This window comes from Nyctibius grandis, chromosome 1 (genome assembly GCF_013368605.1).
Source record: "Nyctibius grandis isolate bNycGra1 chromosome 1, bNycGra1.pri, whole genome shotgun sequence".
NCBI classification, from domain to species: domain Eukaryota; kingdom Metazoa; phylum Chordata; class Aves; order Nyctibiiformes; family Nyctibiidae; genus Nyctibius; species Nyctibius grandis.
In genome coordinates this window covers 52060779-52082150 of record NC_090658.1, presented here as the reverse complement: position 1 = coordinate 52082150, position 21372 = coordinate 52060779, and the positions used below count along the sequence as shown (strand labels likewise).

At 40.8% G+C, this 21372-nt stretch overlaps 1 protein-coding gene across 1 annotated transcript in view; it reads left to right on the top strand.

The window, feature by feature from the left end:
• PACRG (parkin coregulated) overlaps positions 1-14724 on the top strand; it is a 265627-nt gene extending 250903 nt beyond the window's left edge. Inside the window, exon 6 of the mRNA XM_068396027.1 lies at positions 14564-14724. Coding sequence (XP_068252128.1) covers positions 14564-14724 — 161 coding nt within the window. The remainder of the gene's footprint in view (positions 1-14563) is intronic.
• The last annotated feature ends 6648 nt before the right edge of the window (positions 14725-21372 follow it).

Sequence of the window (21372 nt, the reverse complement as noted above, 5' to 3'; positions counted from 1 at the left end):
AGCTTATGCCTCTTTGAAATGAGTACATTACCGAACCAGCAGGAGATCTCTGGATGACTCTATTTTTCATTCATATGATTAAAAGGAAGACAGTATAAGAGGAGAGGTCTCAAGCACTGGGAGGCTGTTGGTACCTCTCCTCTCATGGACTAGTAGCAGCTTCAGTTTACCTCCTCCATCTTAATAAGTCAATACTTAAGCTGATAGCACACATTCCTGTAGGAGCCCTATACTTATTAATATAAGGTTGACATTCCCTTCTAATCATTTCCCAAAGTAAACTTGTAAGTAGGTGAGATTCTTACTCAGAATTGCAAAGCAAAGATATTGAGTCCTAGATGCAGACATGCAGATAAGCCTATCTAGCTTTTCACCATGTTTTGCTACAAAATGACAGTGGGAACTCAACAGGCTCAGAAATAACATGTCGATCAGCATCCAGTGGGATACTTTACATTATAGTATGGAATAACTATACTAATCCATAATGCATATATTCATATAAATTAGAACCTTTATGGAGCATACTTAAGAAAATTAACTAGTCAAGTGAATGTCCTTGGCTTCTCTTCCTCCACTTTCAGCTTTTGTTTTCCTTTGTCTTCTACTCCTCCCACGTCCACATTCTTGTCCCAGGGACAAGAATTGTCTATTTTACTTATCAGTCAAGCACCCAATAAACTTTGGCTCTGCTAAGACAAGTAATTCAGGAAGACCTTTCCAGATATCGCCATTCAGTGATGAAATTTCTTGGTGACTCATCAAGAATTTTGCTCACATGAATTTATGGAGACTAGTCTGTGTCATTTTTTTCCCTTAAAATAACATCCCATAGTTTCCTTCAAAAGTCACCATTCTGCACTAGCTGCTGTGGTCCAAAAATGCTCAGTGATATTTTTCTGAAGCAAAGTTTTCTGTTACTCTTGAGGTAATGCTTCCACAGGTACCAGTTCAGCACTGCAGCTGCAGAGTTGGATTAGACACCTGTAAACTCACTGCAGCCATTAGCATTAAACAATGTAGGAGGTGAAACAGCCATCTGTGGCCTGCTGGAGAGAGCGATAAAGGAATTTTGTGAGGTGTTACTTCTCCCTTTCCTCTGGAGGCTGATCCTATCCACTGAGCAATGAGCATTCCGGGAAAACTGCAAGAGAATATTACTCTTGAAATATGTCCCGCTTAGATATTAGTCAGGCTGTCTTCCAGGTTATCTTTTCAGTATGTCACAAATTTATCTAAAACCTCTCATGACTTTGCTTCATAGGAGTGCCCATTTCATTGTCATTAATGTAAAGCTAGTTTTAATGTGTGCATGTACTCTCAGATCATCCAAGAGTAAGAAAGCAAATTTAAGTTGCCAGGGAAGAATTTTCTTGACATCTTTTTACTTTTGTTCTTCATTATAATACATGAAAATGCAAACTTACAAATATTCAAACACATTGTGCTCTGCCCTGCTGTTTAACTGTTTTCTTGGCTGTTAGTTATAAACGTCTAGGCTAGCCTGAGTTGACCAGGAGCATTCAGCCATATCACTTACTTCTCTTGTCTCTTCCTCCCTGTCCTGACATGCATGTGTTTGTGTGTGTATGTGGCTCTGGCACAGCAACATGTCAGGACAGCAAACAAGGGAGATGAGCTTAATGTACCTATGTCACGGTTTAAAGCTGGGCTGGCGATTAAACCTGCGGCAGATGCCCTCTGTTATCCCGCCCCCTCCCCCCAGAGGGAAAGGGAAAGGGAAAAGGGAGAGAGACTTCTGGGTTGGAAAATTAAAACAGTTTTAATAAACTATAATAATGAAAAAAAAGTATAATAATAATAATAGAAATAATCAAATATATACAAATATATATACAAAACCAAGATCGAGCTCCCCTGAAGTCAGCCACGTCACCACCGGCACTGCAGGGCAGGCTCCGGGAAGGCCCAGCCTGGGCCTAGCGATGGTCGAGAGCTGGATTCAGGAACGCACGGATCGGGATCGGGGGCAGCAGGAAAACAGACGGAGTCCTCCCTGGACACCGGCCATAGCAGAAAAAGAGCGAGACCCTCGTGATCCCCCCACTTTATACCGAGAATGACGTGTATGGGATGGAATACCCTCGTTGGTCAATTTTGGGTCACCTGCCCTGTCCGCTCCCCTCTGCAGCTGCGACCCCCCCTTCGGCTCTTCACTCGTAAGCAATGAGGAATTCAGCAGTGACCTTGGTTTCTCTCAAGAATAAGTACAGCAAGAGCCTTTCTGCACAACATCCCTACCGGTGCCTCAGTGATAACTACAAACTTCGAGCGTTATCAGTCCTGGAAGCAGACACTGTCTGCAAAAATATGCAGTTAGTTTCAGAAAATGCAGTTACTTAGAGGAGACTTAGCTGAAAGTAAAAATCACTGAAAGGAAAATCGGCCTGGTTTAGGCCAAACCAGGACAACCTAATACACTGCCATCAGCCTATAGATACATGATATTAGAAGCAGTTTAGGACAAGCAAATATAAATTCATCTGAGAAGCAAAGATTCTTTTTCAAGCTTTACTGTTCAGGTTCACTGCTTTTGTAATGAAGTGAAAGGGTATTAAGAAAAGTATTACAAACTGAACTAGAAGTGCTGCACTGTTAGCAGTTGGATGTTTTCTACATGATGGCACCTGTACAGATATTATAAAGGTATTACTAGTGTTAACCGGGGTCCAATTTACTCTGCTGCGAATGTCATGTATCCTGTTTGCACACAGAAAAGCCATTTTCACTTCTACACATAGTCCCAGAATAGATAAGTTTAAAGGTCTTTTTCAGTAAATGTGTAAAAACAAGTACGGCCTTAAGAGATTATGTGCTTATGGATGATTGCAATTCTTCAGGTGTAAGCAATGCAAGAAATAATAGTAGCATTTTTTTTTCCTATACTCATATGTGCCAACAGTAAAATTGTATTGTGGACACTGTAAATCAGAAAAATATATTTTTAATTCTTTCTCCTATAGGTAGGACGTATGGTTGCTTTTTATTTTTTCAGAAAAATACTACCTGGAATGGGAAAAAAGATTCTGCATTAGCAATTTTTACTGGAACAACACCATTTTCTTAAAATAATGAATAAAATTAATAAAGCATAATAAAATAAATAAATATTTTTATATATTAAAAATAATTTTCTCTTAAGATATTGTAATATATATGAATAGTAGTTTTATCTCAAAAAAACTGCTAATCATTTCCCAGACTCTTGTTTTTATACACACTTTTGTGCGATTACTTCTTTGTTACAAACAAATGTATTTAGGCATAACTAAAATGCTTGTGTTTTAATAACTGAACACTGCAATCCCTTTGTGAAAGAGTTAGGAGTACATTTTAAAAAGCACAGTCTAGAGTCTATGATATGTATAGTGGCATAGTAAATAATGATTTTATATTGGATAGTAAAGGAAGCAATCATAAAAGTTGCCTAAGTGGCAAAACAAAAGGTTTTGCTGTGTATTGCAAGAGTGTGTCAGTCTGCTAAATCTCAGTAGGTGGTCTAAGTACTGGGTCAGGTTACTAGAAAAACATGTGTAAATATCTTCTGTCTTTGTACATACCCACTGATGTTATCAATCGCATAGTTACTGTTAACTGCCGTTGCAGTTCAGTTTCTTTCTGTTTTTTTCAAATTCAGTGAAGTGTTCCTTCTTAGACAAATGAAAATAGCAGCCATTTCAGGACCTCAGTGTATCAGCACGCTCCAGTATTTGAGTCCCTTCAGTCTTGATGGCAAGCTAGGCAAATAAGCAGTCATACCTGAGATGTTTGACTTTTAGTAACCATTGAGATGAGCTATGCAGTTTCACAACGTGCCACCAACCAACCTCCCTTTCACTGATTTATCTCAGGAGAAATACATATTCCGAGAAGTATATTTCCTCAGTTCATTTAATATCAGCAAAAAGTGCCAAAGGGTTCTCTAAAGGAAGATATTTAAAATAACATTTTAAAAATTAGCTTACATCAGAACAAGATTAAAAAAACTCAGTAAGCTATACTGGAGAGCTCTCCTATCTCCATTCCTCAAATTGCTCTTCATTCAGCTTACTACTTAATAATTTAAAATAACACAAAAAGATGAAAAGATTAAGTTTTTGGGATGACCATCTTCTGTACTTTCTTTTTGTTCAGCTGTAGTCTCATGCTAGTGGAAGTGTGTCCTCATTAAACTGTGTGCCACAGAATACAGGAGTGCCTTCTTGGCATATCAACGTACAGTCTTTTCAAGTATCACTTCAGAAGACTGAAGTGATATACAAGAAGAGTAAGTCTCTATAACCTGAGATATTGCCTTTTTTACACATAACTTTATTTCCCCTATCTATAAGAAGGGGTGGAAGGAGGATCTGGGGAACTATGGACCTGTAAGTCTGACCTTGGTGCCAGGGAAGATTATGGAGCAGATCATCTTGAGTGCCATCACACGACACGTACAGGACAACCGAGCAACCAGGCCCAGTCAGCATGGGTTTCTGAAAGGCAGGTCCTGCTTGACTAACCTGAACTCCTTCTATGACAAGGTGAACTGCTTAGTGGATGAGGGAAAGGCAGTGGATGTTGTCTACCTTTAGTAAGGCCTTTGACACAGTCTCCCACAGCATTCTCCTGGAGAAACTGACTCATGGCTTGGATGGGCGTACGCTTCGCTGGGTAAAAAACTGGCTGGATGGCTGGGCCCAAATAGTTGTGATGAATGGAGTTAAATCCAGTTGGCAGCCAGTCACAAATGGTGTTCCCGAGAGCTCAGTATTGGGGCCAGTTCTCTTTAATAACTTTATCAATCATCTGGACAAGGGGATTGAGTGCACCCTCAGTGAGCTTGCAGATGACACCAAGTGGGCGGGAGTGTTGATCTGCTTGAGGGTAGGAAGGCTCTGCAGAGGGATCTGGACAGGCTGGATCAATGGGCCGAGGCCAACTGTATGAGGTTCAACAAGGCTAAATGTCACGTCCCGTACGTGGGTCACAACAACGCCATGCAACACTGCAGGCTTGAGGAAAAGTGGCTGGAAAGCTGCCTGGTGGAAAAGGACCTGGGGGTGTTGATCGATAGCCAGTTGAATATGAGCCAGCAGTTTGCCCAGGTGGCCAAGAAGGCCAACAGCATCCTGGCTTGTATCAGAAATAGTATGGCCAGCAGGACTAGGGAAGTGACCGTCTCCCTGTACTCAGCACTGGTGAGGCTGCACCTCGAATACTGTGTTCAGCTTTGGGCCCCTCACTGCAAGAAAGACATTGAGGTGCTGGAGAGAGTCCAGAGAAGGGCAACGAAGCTGGTGAAGGGTCTGGAGAACAAGTCTTATGAGGAGCAGCTGAGGGAACAGGGTTGTTTAGCCTGGAGAAAAGGAGGCTGAGGGGAGACCTCATTGCTCTGTCCAAGTACCTGAAAGGAGGTTGTAGCAAGGAGGGTGTTGGTCTCTTCTCCCAAGTAACAAGTGATGGGAGTAGAGGAAACGGCCTCAAGTTGCGCCGAGGGAGGTTTAGATTGGATATTAGGAAAAATTTCTTCACCAAAAGGGTTGTCAAGCATTGGAACAGGCTGCCCAGGGAAGTGGTGGAGTCACCATCCCTGGAGGTATTTAAAAGATGCGTAGATGTGGTGCTTAGGGACATGGTTTAGTGATGGACTTGGCAGTGCTAGGTTAATGGTTGGACTTGATGATCTTAAAGGTCTTTTCCAATCTAAATGATTCTATGATTCTGTGATTCTCAAAGCATTACAGCTTTCCTTATGAAACTAACTTTGATGTGAAAAGATCTCAGGCATTCAGCACATTGGGCTGGATGCTGCTGGGCCTCTTGCTTTCGTCATACTTGGGACTCTCTTGAATAACAGGTCAAGCAACAAAAGGTAAAGGTGTAGTTTAGACAAGAAGTAGGGTGAGTGTTTTCCAGTTAGAGTCACTAATAAAATCCTTCTTATTCACTTATCTTTCTTCACACTTAATGTGGTGAAAATGTTGAAAAGATAAATAAGAGACAGTTTAGTGAGAATCCTAGAGCTTTAAATAAAATTTTAAAAATCAGTCTGCATGTAGTGTATGTGCAGTTCCTATATTTCTTTCAAAAGACTTCAACTTTCACAACTCAAAAGCTGTGAATCTGCAGAAACACCACACCTAGAGGACACAATTTTCTTTCTTTTTTATCTGTTTTACTTTCTTGTAAGTAAAGACTACACATTATCAGTAGTATAAAAATTGGCTTTTTTCTGTTTGCTTGAAAAGCTCTTATAAATTCAAATGTCTGCTTTTCTTAATGTAAAATGAATAGCTGTTAATTAGCTTTTGATAAGTATTTTTATGTCCTTCCTGTTCTTCATAAAAAGAATGCAAATTCATATCTTGGGAAGGGAAGTTTTTTTTTTGATCTACCATATGCATTGATCCAACTGGAAAAACTCAGAAAGAAACAGTAACCAGATTACTTAATTTACTTAAAAAAAAAAGTATATTACAAAATTTTAAAGAGACACCAGAAGGAGATATCCTGACCCTTATAGTACAGATATCTGGGGGAGCAGGGTGTTCCTTTCTGTCTGGCTTGAAGATAAAATAGTACATTCTGGTTTCAGTGTTAGCTGTCCTTTAAACTGCATAAATTCTGTCCTTGTCCCACAGCAATGAAAGAAATCTTGGCAAATCCACACAGTCATTCATAGCTTTCATCTCCTTGTCCCTTTTCAAATTACAGCTAAAACACCCTCAGCTGACTTCAGGTTTTTGCTTATTTGGCTTGATTAGGGAACAGAAAAACTAGAAAACTGGCAACTTCAGGCATATCCAGCAACTTATAGGCATATCTAACAACTTGCTCCCATAATTTTGAAGGGAAATTTTTAATATATTGACCTATTTCTATATGGTTGCATTCCAATAGACAATAAAGGGCTCACGCCTCTGTCCCAAAGTTATGGAAGCAGTCATTGAAGACATTTAGAAATTTTTGATGGGCAAGCTATACCAAATGGGATCCTTAAATGGTAATGATTTTGAACAATGAATTTAGACACAACAAATTCCATTAGTATGTGACAGATATACAAACACATCAACAGTTATTAACACAAATGTTGGGGTCCATGCGAGGAAGGAACTACAGCACACCAATATGATGCTCTAATAGTCCGCTTTATTTTGGTTAACACAGCTCTTTTATAGCATACATACTTCCTTATCTCGCGGTCACGCCTTAAGCTATTGGCTGCAAGCACTATGCACGCTCTGTCCACGCGCCTCTTCTGCTGTTCTGATTGGATACTTGCTATGAGCCTAAGCAAGCTTTATCTTCATTCTTCCTTACTGACTCATGCTCTTACATAACAATGTACTCGTATGTTATCTCTATAATTTTCCCACGGTCCAGGCCCCTACACACAAAGTAATGAATTACTGAGCTTTTTGCTTGTAAAGAAAAACCTGGGGCTTTCCCTCAAAAGCATTTTGGTTATATTAATAAAAATATTCCAATGGGGGAAGGAGGCTGGATTGTCAAGCATCTTGAGTTTAAGTATGAATAAACTCAATGTTAAAAATTGGCTGTTGTAGGATTACGTTTCATACTGAAATCACCGATCTTTAAAGCATTGTGGGACTTTCAGATTTGTCGCTCTGAATTACATTAAAAAATAAATTATGTTTATTCCACACACAAAGATTTGTTTTTCCATGGTTTTAATTCCTTTTGCATTAGTTATGTAATATTTGGATGAGAAATTAATGTGACAAATGTATTTCACATCAGTCCAGCAAAGCTATGCAAATTTTGCACACGCAAACATGATTTCCAGCTAAAAAAACAATATTGACTTTGTACTAGCTTATATACACTCAAAACAACTGGAAGAACATCAGATTCACATAAGTGGTGCAATTCTTGTTGCACTTTAAGCATGATTTGTGACCTAATGTATTATTTTGCAACAGTAAACGGTGCACCAAGGCCACAGAGATCTCAGCCTCCAATTTCTGTTCCCCTGTTGAGCATGCTGTTTATCTAAGATTATTTAATACTACTTTGTTTGCTATTGATCAGTAGCACAAACATAGGCAAACTTCAAAGTCTAAATTCACTGGAGAAGTTTAAGTACTTACAGAAGGAAAAAAACCACAATAATATTCTCTTATTTTTTACCTCATTGGTCAAATATGTTTGCTAATATAATTTGTTACAAAATCTGTGATTTCTTTTTCATTTTGGTACTTCTATTTAAAAAACAAAAAAAAAAGAAAAAAGCCTGCACTTAGAAAGGATTACATCTGATGTTGCTAACATTTCCTGGAAATGGGAAACTGCGATAACAGCTGCTGTCTTGGCTCATTTTCAGTCGGGATTTTTGGTTTGTTGGTTTTGGGGTTTTTTTTATACTGCAGCAATTCACAAGTAGTTAAAGCTATCTCTAGTAGGCTTACATCATTAGTAAAACATCGTAAGTCAGTCAAATGTTTCCTTTCCAATCAGAGCACTTCCTCCACTTACTGAATTGTTGACTTTCTGAATAGTATTTATAGAAACAGCACTTACATTTCAAAATAAATGCTAATTTATGAAATAACTAAAAGCTAGCTGCATACGGAAGATAACTATAGAAAGAATCTACGTTTTATGCTAAAGCAAAATGCCTTCGATGAGAATTAAGAAAATCTTGGAAGTATCTTATTTAGATAGATAACACCTAGCTGATTTATATTAAAAGTATATAATTGTTTTTTTCTAAGACCTATGATAAGCAGAAATGTCTCTATATTAGTATTCTTTGTAAATTTTAAGCATACATGCTTTCTTCTTGGATTGAAACATTCTTCTGCAATCTCTGCAGTACTGTAGCACTGATAAACACTCAGCACTAGTGATGAAAAAGAGAAGGAAGAGCCAAGTAAAGCAAGAGACAAGGAACTCTAAGTGTTGATAGTGTCAAAAAACAGGTCTGTGCATATTCAAAGATTTGGCCACCTTAAGTGTATTAGTACTTTCAGCTTTAATGTTTTAAAGTGCTTTGAAAGATACATGTTAATTTTTTTTAAATTATGTTTTCATAGTTTCAAGTCAGGGTGTTAATGAAATTTTATTAATTTTTCAGCCAAATCTGTGCCTGTTTCTTTGATATATGATTAAGCTTCCAAAAGTAATGTTATATATGCAGGTTAGAATCTGTTACTATGCCAAAAGTTCAGGTTAGTTTTGTATCAAAACAGATATTAATTCTCCCTATGAAGTTTGTAACTTCAGCAAATCCTCCTTTGTCAAATAAGTTTTAATATTTAAGGAGTAGCTCTTCCCTTCAACACATTTGAAACGGCTGGTGAAAATCTCTGCCGGCTCAAGGGGAATCTCTGCACCATTTCTCATTCTGGGATTATTCTGTGCTGAGCAACTGCAAACATTTCACCCTGAGCAACCTGACCTAACTTGGAAAATGGAGCTGACTGAGCAGGGCATTTGGACCAGATTGCTCCAGAGGTTCCTTCCAACATAAATTACTCTATGAGCTCTTCTTCCCAATGCTCTAGCTTTGGGACCAGCCTGCATGAGGCCAGTTTGCTCTTCTGTGTGCACATAATCTAGATGTGTCCTAAGAAACATTAAAACTGGTGTTCACATTGCTCTGAGCCTCCAGGAATGGAACATGGTGTTTTCTGTCTCTGTTAGTAATGGCCAGAAGTCGTAACCTCCTGGTGGCTCTTCCTTCACCTGAGTGAAATGAACCAACAACGTCCCTCTGTTTCTTAGCAGACAGGAGGGTTTTAGAGTCTTACCTTGTCCCTTTTCACAGACTTTCAATTAAATGAACAGGGAGACCGAGCTACCTCATCCTTCCTGGAGCCAACAATTTCAGAGCACAGTTCTGAGTCACAGCGAGAGGAGAGGTGCAAGGGAGCCCTCCTCCCTCCCGCCGCACTGACTCATCAGGGGCTTTCATTTTCCACTCTGGTCAGGAAGCCAACATCTTTTATGACAACTAAACTAATCCTAACAAGAGGACTTTGAAAAATTAATTAAGCTCTGAACTGTACATGAGCAGTGAACTTATGCGATGTGAACCCTGACATAGATGCATGTCAATCTACAGCTGAAATCAGCTTCCATTTATTCCTTGGTATTGATGCTGACTCCTAGAAGGAAAAAAGTCCTGAAACTTTCCACAAAATATTTTAATGCTAGTTTGTACTGCTTAACTCTATATTGTTCTGTGAGGGGCTTTCCTGCAGAAATACAGTTCTGTACTGAGAAATATGTCTGCACTTTACAATCTCATTGCTGTTGTTTTTTTTGTAGTAAAAATCTTATTCAGTTAAGTGATTAGCATGTTGAATTACTGTAATCATTTTAATTGCTGAAATGGTTGGTTTGACTAGGATGAACTGAGCAGCCTAAAACTTATTTTTACTGTAGTTATATTTTACCATAAATAGTACTTGCATCATCTACAATAAAAAGTCAAAAAGCATGATTTGTGACTGATCCCTTCCATGACTTGGAGCAAGTCACTTTAACTTCCAGTATCTCTGTTTCTCAAGATTCAAAAAGGGAGGAATGATGCCTGTCTTTCCAATTGGTTTCATTGATTTGCACCCAAAAAAAACCCCAAAATCATTATACAAGAGCTCTCTGTTGTTAGTTAGTAATAGTTCAAAAATTTCTGCTAGGACTCACTTGTTTCAAGACAAGTTGAAATATATGTGTCTGTATATATGCTCTTAAAAGTTCATCAGTAAAGAATAAAGGAATGGCCTTTGCATTACAATTTGATGGAAAACATTGCTTAAGCTGGGGACATGGAACTTCCTTCACAGTCTCTTCAGAAATCTCTTTTCAGTATTATTCTGTCCTCCAACACTAAGCATTCCTCAGATATTTAACATTTGGGGAAATTCTAATATCCCAAGATCTACAACATCCCTACAACAACAGGTGTATGAAAACTCCAGTTTTCATTTGTGCTTTCCATGAAGTGGAACCTTGGGAACAGCCAGCACCAGGAGAGAGCTCTGGTATCTGTGAGGTACTTACAGAGAGGTACTTTGACATATTCAGGGGATTAAAAAGCCCTCTTTTCTAGATCTGGCCTGCCTTGAAGTGAAATCTAATAAACTGAAAGAATGTCTCGGATGCTTTCAGATGCTAACAAATGTCCAGAGATAAGAATAGATCTGACTGAGCTTTAAGGGTTGGTGTACCTTTCTCATCCACTCCAGGACTTCAAAACTGCTGTATCAAGCTCTTAATGCATTGAGAGAAACTTGTTTGTCCTTCTTTAATGCAATTCAATTTTATATTTTTAGCATTAACCTAGTGAAATTTTATAATGAAATGAGATGGAATACAAATAACAGTAGAATTTCTTTAATATCCTGAATCATGAATAGAAGCATGTCTAGACCTAAATACAAACCATGTTTTAAAACAAAATTCAAATCCTCCTCCGTTCGCTGCCAAATGCTGACTTCAGTCCCTGAGGGTTTGATCAGGGTTTCCTCGGCTACAGCAGCTGGCATTGGCAGCGCTGATGGCAGGGCAGGGAGTGCCACTCCTGGGCTTGGTGTGCTGGGTGATTTCGACAGCTAGTGCAGGTCTTGACAGGTGCAAAGTCTTTCACTTCACTTTAAGGACAATAAAACCCTTGGTTCATGATTTAGGAGACTGGGAACTAAATTTTTGATCCAGGAAGGGAAAATGAGATCTTTTCATGATTGTAATCTGCTAGATCTGTTAGTATTCCTTCAATTCATTTCTTCTGAACACAGAAATAACATTTGCTCTGAAAAGAGTTCTTGATGCATGCTGAATTTGCCAGACATTTCACTTTGAGACAAAAATATGACAAATGTGCTTCCTAGCATTTTCATGTTGATTTATTCTCCCTTGCAAGAGATAACTTCATAAAGAGCTTGAAACAGATCCATGTTCACACTTTACATATGCAACATTTTCGTGGCTGACAAAGTTGTCTTCTCATGCAAACTAACTTGGAAATAGAATCAAACCAGAGAAGGGCATGCCGAGACCGCTATACTTCAGTAGCTGTTTTTTTCCAGCTAATCATCATTATTATTATGACTAGATATTTACCCTTAGGTGCATTGGGCAGATCACTCTGACTCATCCATTTAGTGAATGTTGTCCTATTGGATTAATAGTTATCTTTTTTGTCTGAAAGATTTGTTAATTCCTATAACTGCATAGGGTAGCTATTTTAGTACTTACTAGGTGACCTCGATGCTGACATAACCTTTCTGGTATTGTTGGTTGTAGCTTGTGTCATGACATTAATGTGAATTACAGCTGTCTTGAGGATACAAACATTCATAAGGCACAAATGGTCTGTAGGAAAAAAAAATTATAATGATGGTCTGCACACCACGCATTCAGTCTTCCCTTGCAGACTATTTCCTTTATCATTGCCTCATTCTCTTAGGCACCTTTTAATCAAGCATCTAAGGCATAATTTATTGCACAGACTATGCTCTATAATAAAGACTGTAACATGGGATGGAAAATACCTCTGCCACCAGCATTATCACGGCACCTTGCTGGCCTCCTCCAAACTTGCTTAGCAATGTATCACCATTACTTCCAGAGAGCTGATTTTTTCACTACTTCTTTGAAAGAACGATGAAAGCTGTGTAAGCTCATTAGCAGAGCGTGTGTGTAGGCTTAAAATTACAGATAATAGACAAATGGTTGGAAATTCAGTAATTCCTTTACATATTTGCCAAGAGGTAGGTCAAGGTTCGGGGTTTCCTTTGCTCGAACCGGTGAAGTCAGAAATAACTCCAGGTGTTCTGGGGAGTGCTGGCAGCGCACATGCAACACAGGTGATGAGGCACAGTTGATCTCAGCTGTTTTCTGCAAGAGAAAACCATGTTTAGTCGAAAATGCACTCTATCATGTTGTGCTTTTCTTTTTGCATTAGTATTTTGTATAAGCCAGTCCTTTTATTTAATAGCTCTTGGTGTTTCCTATGTGCTCTCATAATCTGTTATTTCTAACATTACAGTAAATTCATTGTAGTAAATTTTGATGTCACAGCCCTGGCTTCTCATGTCAGTGAAATAAACAGTTAATATATAGGAAAGTATTGGTGTGCTTAAAAGTAATCATCACAAAAAAATTACTGCCTTTCCACTCAGAAGCCCAGTCTTTGTATGTCACATCTATATTCGTGTAAACATTTTAAAAACGGCAAAGTGACACAAATGCGTGTAAGGAGTTTGAAAAATTGATATACACATAATTAACTTGGAGTGCAATCAGATATTTTACAGGAAAATTCAGCAAAAAGGATGATTTTTACCCGTGTTCATCAGCTCTTTCTTCATGAGCGTGGTTCTTCAGTTTTTACTGGTAACAAAGTCACAAACTTTAAATTCAGATTTAAAGCCTTGTGTGTGCTGTGTCTCTAATGGGAAAGTCACGCGCTACCCGAGGAGTTGGTTGCGTTGTCTTGACAAGCGTGTCCTTTGCTGGCTGGCTGAGAGTGTCAATAAGCAAGCAGCATTATTTGAGATGTTAAATGTATGACGTGGGCACATTTCCACTACTGCCCAGCATGAGAGCGCTGACTGACTGCATGTGGACTGCCCTACAGCAGTATGACAGCTGCTCCACCTGGCCGCTACACTGCACCTGATCTGAGTACATTATGCTCCTACCAAATTATTTTTGATATATGTCTTGGAATATACCCATATTAAGACAGTTTTAGAATATTGCTTTAACACAAAATGACATATATTTTCCTCCTTTAAATCTCTCAGCATCATTGCAGGTGAAGTTATTTCTTATTCTTTTTTGTTGTCACAGTTGTTCACACTGATTTTTTTAAAGAATTATGCTGTGTGTATGAATGTGTGTCACCCTTGCTAGTCCATGTTAGAGAAAGCAGCAGTAAATGTTACTGCATCTTGGGGCTGCAATAATTTGTCCTTTTGACATTGACTTAATTTTACACATTTTTCAGGGAGCAGAAATTGTATGAGTGCCATGTTATACTCCAAATATCTCTTTCAGGCCACATGACATCCCCTCTATCAGAAACAAGATAAGCGTGTGAATATGACGTCTAACATGGAACAATCCCCAAACAATACCTATTTAAGATTTAAAACTGTAACAAGCCTAGCTTAAGTCACATTTTGTAGATAAGCATTCATGTATCTGGCGGTAGAGTTTTGTCCTAAGTAAGCAATGTTAGAAATGAAGAAGCAATGATCTTAAGTGATTAACCTGTGCAAGAGAGAGTCTGTCTTTATCTTATAAAAGAATGTGATTTCTTTATTTTTATTAGGATTTTCACTTAGATACTGAAGTAATGCATACATTAACAAAATTTGAAGTCATACGAAATCAGAGCCTGAGCAGAGCCTTAAAGAGATACCAAAACCATCCTGTTTCCAAATTCAGCTGTTTTGTGTCACAGAGCAAAGTTTCTAATAGAGGCACAGTGACTGACCAGCAATTGCAATTTCCTATGTCATTACTTCAAAGCATAACAGTGAATTTAATATAATTCTTGTGGTTTTTTTGTTTTATTAACCAGTTAATTCAGGCGATGGGATAGACTACAGCCAGCAGAAGCGTGAAAATATTGGAGATCTGATTCAAGAGACACTGGAAGCCTTTGAACGCTGTGGTGGAGAACATGCTTGTATAAACATTAAATACATGATCCCTACTTATCAGTCGTGCATAATAAACTAAGTTGCATCAAATGGGATTATTTCAGTTGTGTTTTAAAAAAACTGTATCTGACTCTGTGTGGCATCTTGTTAGTCATGCTTTTTTTCTCTACAGCTGCTAAAATAGCGGCTTCTGGGGCATTAGAGTGTTAGCACTATTGTGAACCAGGCTTTCCAATACATAAATAGTGCCTGTTCCTTTGATTACAATGGTGTACTGTGCTTGTTTGTTCCCTGAAAGAATCGCTCCTTTATAACAGAGCTGACTCGAGCAGGAATCAGAGTTAAACCTTCACTTGTATAGACAATAAAACTATAATTTTCATACGCAATTCAGCAATTGCTGTTCTGTGTCCACTTGCCCTGAGGGTGATGTCAGAGGCTGTAACAAGAAGAGTTTATGCTGACTGCTTAATAGATGTTTGTCATGGAAGAGAAACACCAGTTCAGCAATGCCTCTCTAGCAGCTGTGCGGAATAATGTGCACTAACATACAATAAAACTGTTGAATGTATAATCCAATTACAGCAGGAAAATTTATATGGTCCATTATAAAGCATTGTCATTAAATTAATTCTTATTTCTTACACACTCCTGATCTCAGCTTCCAGGTGTTTACCTTTTCATGGAACTTGGGTTCCTCTTGGCAAACACAGGCACAACCACAGTTTTTAAGAAAAGAAGCCCAGACAAAACTTCAATAAATCAGATGGAAGGTATAGCATACATAATAATGTATCAGTCCCTAATGACACTGTTAATTTGGGTAAACACAGAATATACACATATATTTTTAAAGGGTGCTGGGTATTTTTTTGTAACTGCAAGGTTGCTATTGCTTTTCTGTTGTTATAATGGTATATATGTTTACAATCAATGTAGCTCTTTTTACACGAATCCCTTACAATTTCCTACTCAGTTTCTCCCTGCATACCCACAACATGGAATTGATATAATCATGGATTTAAGCAAGGCTATTGAGATTGACTTTATTGCTTTTTAAGCATTTCTATGGAATAAAGCTACAAAAAATAAAACAAGTTTTACCATTCTCAAGGACGACCATTTAAAAATATCGAGTCAGCTCAAAAAAAATCAGGAGATATGAGCTTTGTCTAAAAAGCAAGAGATTTTTAAAAGTACAGACTTTGGGCTCATTTTGCTTTTATTCTGGTTTCTGGAAGCTCTTAAAACATATGCAAGTTGCACTTTCAAGTGTTTCTCTGTAACTGTTAGAGCTCAAAATGCACTCTTTGGTGTTAGACGCATGAGACTTTTTCCAAATGCTTATCCACATCCATATTCACACCCTACAAGGCTTGCCTGTGTGAGAGAGACAGCCTCCACACTGCCCTGCTCTCTTGGGTGCGTACTGGAAGTGTGGGGAGCACCTTCCCACCTGCTGAAACTTTGAGCTCGTTCTGTCATTAGACTGACATTAGACTTGCCTTTTTTGTTCTGTGGGATCTTCAGCCTGGGGATTTTTTTTCTTTTACTTTCTTCTCTTTCCTGTAATTGAAAAAAAAGTTAAGAGGAAGATTTTTATTCTTCCTGCCTCTTTGAGGAACTGCAGCATCAAGTGATGCCACCAGCCACGAGCGCTCACCAGTCCCCAGTTTAGGCATGGCTGCTGCAGGTGTGCCTTTTTCCCAGGCTCTGGAGACCTTTCTTTTCTATCTGTTTTTTGGTTCTTTCTGAGTTTTCTTTTACACATTGCCAGGGCTTCCCTCAAGTCCCTAGAGTTTAGGCAATGTCTATCCTGTGACTAACACACACCTGTGATGGGTGAGCACATCCAATACGCTGCCTCACGTCTAGGGTATCACCTCCCAGGCAGAGAGGAAGGCGAAGCCTGGCTGTAGGCCTATGTCTTGGGAAACTCAAGAGCTTCGTCTTCAAACCTTGCAGCACTGAGTCTAGAAGGATACTGCAGGGAGACTAAGACCACATCTTCTCTTCCACAAATGCCTTTCTACATAGCCACCCTGGCACTATCAGCACAGCCTTCATTTATAGTTTCTCCCTCTGTTTCCCCTCAGCAGACCCCTGTCCCGCATTGTCCCTGGCACCAATGAGCCATACTTTTTCATTTGCTGGCACCTATGGGTTTGGTTATTGTGGCATTGCAGGTTTCCTGTGAGTACAAATTGTGCCAGAGGACTGCTGCTGGGAGGGAGCTGAGTTATTCAGCTTGGGAACAAATCAGGCCCTTCATAAAAGGAAAAATCCCAGGCCACCTTTCACTCCTTAGCTATTCGTATTCTGTCCTTAAGAGAAAGCCCAGTACCGCTCTTTGCCTGAGATCAAAAAAACCTCCTCAATAGCTAGCTTCAGTTCCCCCACCGTCGGGATCCAGCCACAGAGCTGGAGGGACAGTGCGGGAAAGGGCTCTTGTCCCTGGGATTTGCCCATCCCATCACCCCTCTGCACCCTTGCAGCACTGGTGAAGATGAAATGAAGTTGCAGGCTCCTCACCAGCTTTGTAACTCTATTCCCTGACTCAGTCTTTTTGCATCCCCTCCCCTTTAGCTCAACTAAGACAAGACTACCAACTGCCAAAGAGACACCATGGAAAATGGGTACTTCGTGCAGCTGCAGACTTGCCCAGACCTGATCCCCTCAGCCCTGTGCTCTTTCTTGAAGATTTCTTTCACAAGATGTTGCTTCAACAAGGGGTGACCTTATTGCAGACCATAAGGGCAGCAGAGGTCATGCTCATTCACATCAGGAAAAATAGATTTTACAGCAAAGTGCTTCTACTTGCGTGTTCACGATGGGAACATTAGCCTCTATCATACTATTTCTATGACTGGGCGATTGCTTTAAAAGTGAACATTCTTCCATAACCTTATTAATTGTAGGAGCTGGACTGGTAAAAAGCAGCATGATAAAAACCACAGGTTGTTAATTTAGGAACACTGAGAAGAAAACTATTTTAAGATGTCATTTTCCTAAGTCGAACTGTAGGCCTGCCAACCTTGACAGTGTCCCTTTAAGCATGATCAGCAGCACATTTATAGTCAATTACAGCACAGCTCAGAGCACTTTAGAAAGCACAAGATCAAGGACCCAGGTGCTTAAGCATATGAGTAATACTATGTCATTCAATACACTGCTTAGCTATTTTACTATGCTCAAAAAAATGGAATTGTGGTTAAAAAATAGTAACTGCCTCTCTTTTCACCAGTTCATATAATTGCGGTCACTGACACTAGGGGCAAGCCAATCAACAGTTTCTAATTGTAATCAATTAAAAGGCACTCTGGGCCAGGTGTATCAAGGGGTATAAATTAAGCATAACACCATTGAAGGTAAGTTGGCCCTACAGAATTGATGTGGTTTGTGCCTTGCTCTGAGGGCTGCTACTGATTTTTAGCTGTCCAGCCATTGTGAGGTAAGTAGCATATGTAAAGGATCCTGTGGATAGTTAAATAAGTCATAAGTATTGGTTTTTCTGAGACTATATGTTGGAGATGTTTCCAGTTTATCTTGATAAACATGTTAGATAGGGTGGTTGTTTAGCTTAAAGAATAAAAAGCATATGCTAATGTTAGGAAAAAAAAAAAATCTATCTCTGGCCTTCTTTGTCTTGCATAATCATCAAAACAGGAATAAAATGACATCTTTTTAATGATTCCTCCCCAAAGCTGTGTAAGGGGACTCTGTAACAGGTGTCATAGTTTTGGGAACTCTAGCACTTTGTGAATGCTGGTGGGTGCTATAAAGCAGCTGCTGTGCAAGCCGTTAAGCCACGGAAGGGTACAACTTGTCTGTGTGAAGCTGAGTAGGGGCAGAGGAGGCTGCGGCTCCTGCCCAGCTCTGGCTGGGGCTGCCTGTGGGCTCCTGCGGAGGGGCAGAGCCTGGCAGAGGACTGGGCAAGCTGCTGCCAGTACTGGTGGTGGGGAGCTGGAGCCAGGCTTCTTGCTGGTAGCTTTCCAGTGTTTCAAAGAGATGGAGCTGACAAAAGGAGTTTGAAAAAGGCCTCCCAGGAGTCAAATACAAAAGGGCTATGGGAAGCTGCAAGTGTGAGAGAAGGTATGGGACCCTGGCTGTGGGGGTGTTTGTGTGTGGGGTGCAGGGAGATGTAGCTGCAGCCAAGCAGGGCAAAAACAAAAAGCTAAAGCAGACACTATGTCCTTTCCTAATCCTGTCTGGAGACCCTCTGACTTCCAGAAAAGCATTCTCCAGTCTGAGGGGCTCTGCAGGCAGTGGGGCAGTTCACATTTTTCCACTCATCTGTAACATCCTGTGTTTTCTGCTTTAAATAAAAGCAGCGATGTTTGCAGGAACTCTGTACAAAGCCTGTCTGCTTGCAACTGCTTGGAGCTGCTTTGTGCCTCCTGGAGACCGGGAGAGGAAGGTTCATGCCCTGGCAGGACAAGAAGTTCCTTGCACCGGCCCCATAATCCTTCCGGCGTGTGAGGGGAGGGAAGGGGAGCGTGTGTGGTGGGGCGTATCTTAGCTGTGCTTGTCCTTGCCTACCGAAGACAGCCTGGGTATGTCTGTGGGGATCCTCGCTGAGAGCTCTTCCCTCCTTTGGACAGTGTGTCCAGAGGGAGGAGTGGGTGTCCCAGCACCTCTGGAGTGGTGGGTGCCCTCCGGCATGGCTTCTGGTGAGGTGGGTGGGAGCCTGCCTGGGCTGAGGGGGAAAACCTGCAGCCTTGGGGAGGAATGTGTGTGTTTCCTGCAAAGCTGAGAGTCAGCTGTGGGCTGTCTCTTTTGTGATGCCAGTTCGGGTGTTTATCCCACAAATCAACAAATACTTATTTTTTTTTACTATCACTCAGGAGTGAGTTGGACAGCTAATGAACTGCACAGCTCTTGCAAACTGATGGTTCGTAAACCCCCACGCTCTCTGTATGCTGGGAGCCGTGTGTGCAGCAGGACTGTGCAGTGTCACTTGAGGTCAGGGCACCCAGCGCAGGAGATGGTGATTCTCCCCTCTCTGCACTTACCCATTAGCAGCAGAAGCGCCTGTTCTCAGCCGCCCTGCTGGGGTACTTGCTGGCTGGGTGTGTGCCCTGGGTCCCCTTCTTCCAGCAGAAAGGGAGGGCTCCGCAGACTTTTGCCAACAGACTCCCTCATACAGAGCAAAAGCCTCAAGCTACAGAAGAATGGGTACCTTCATGAGGGAGGATGTGCAGGGCACAGCTGTGTTGGTGTGGCCAGGGGCATTTTTGGGACTGTACCCTCTCTGCTGCCGCTGGCCCTGTGGGTGCCCATGTGTGCAGGAGCCCTCTGCAACCCTGCATCTGCTGTGGACTACTGACCCTGGCTGCTGAGGGCGTGGGGGGAGAGGGGATAAAACAGGAACTAATCCTGGTGCTTTACAAATGCTGAAAGAGAAGTTAAATCCCAGCTGCATTACTCTGCCTTGGTGGGGGTGGGTTAAAGGTGTAGAGGTAACGGGAAGAAAGGGGACATCTAAACAGGGTATTGTAGCATTGTACGCCTGTCTCAAGGCATGAGTAATATGAGCCCTTAGTTGATTAAATGGTCTCGGCAATCCAAACTTCCTGTGTTCATCTGCATAATGTTTTTAAAAATAAAAATTGGAGGTTGAGGCTGTTGGAGGGCAGAAGGGGAGCAGCTGCACAAGAACCTGCTGCTGTTGCCTGCTTCACTCTGGTACAGTGGGAACATGCTGGTCTTGGATCTCATCTCTGCACATCTTCCATCTCTGTGGCCGTATGTTACACAACTTGGAAGAGGTGAATTGACACCACCATAATTAATGTCATTGCAGAAAAATGCATGGGTGCTTTTGGTGGCATACAGCATACTCATGTGCAGGTGTAAGTGTTGCAGCTACTGGCTTTGTAACAGCAGTAGCCCTGCGCCTTCCATGGAGTCATGCTGACTTTGCATGAAATCACATTGCTCTCTGATATGGGTAAAGTGAACAAAGAGAACATAAGGACAAACTCCTCGAAAAACATCAGGAAGCTCGAGGAGGTCTCCACATCATAAGCACATACTGTCTGCCATGTGTACAGCAGCATTGGGTGCTGAGGCCCACTGGGTACAGGCCAGACAAAATTCATGTCTGACATAAAGCAGCTACATCATCTTGCATGCTATTGCATTCATCAGGAGCAGCCTGGCTTTAAATGTGTGGTCCATCCAACTCTGTATCAGATCTCAATTTCTGTTTTCTGGGTGTAATTCCTAAGCCCTTCCCTAAGGAGCAATTACTGAAAAGCAGCTTGGTTTACCTAACTCCAGCCCTAGCAGCAAGGAATGATATCCCTGCCTTTTGCTATCTCTATCTCGTGCATTAGTCCCATTACTTCATTTTCACATGCTCTTGCTTCCTGCTTCTCCTGGGTCCCTGCGGTCCTGTGCTGAGCTGGAAGAGATACTGAGAGAGCTGTGTGGGTAGAGGGGCAGCTGATTAGAAGAGACCAGGAAGGACCAGCTATTCCGGCAAAGGCTTTTCCTTTGCAGTTTATGTTTCGGAAAATGTGAGTTTTGGGGAACTTGCGTCTCTTTCACCCCAGAGCTGCTCCCTGGGCAGTAGCTGAGGCAAAACATTTCTGGAATAAGTCCTCCTCCCTTCTTCTCCTGCATAATGCTATGGTGTATTGGGAGAAAAATATCAAGTCTGCTCCAGGTGGAGGATGGAAGTGAAAGCAAATGGCAGGAAGCTCTTGGCTCAGGGGCTCTGAGA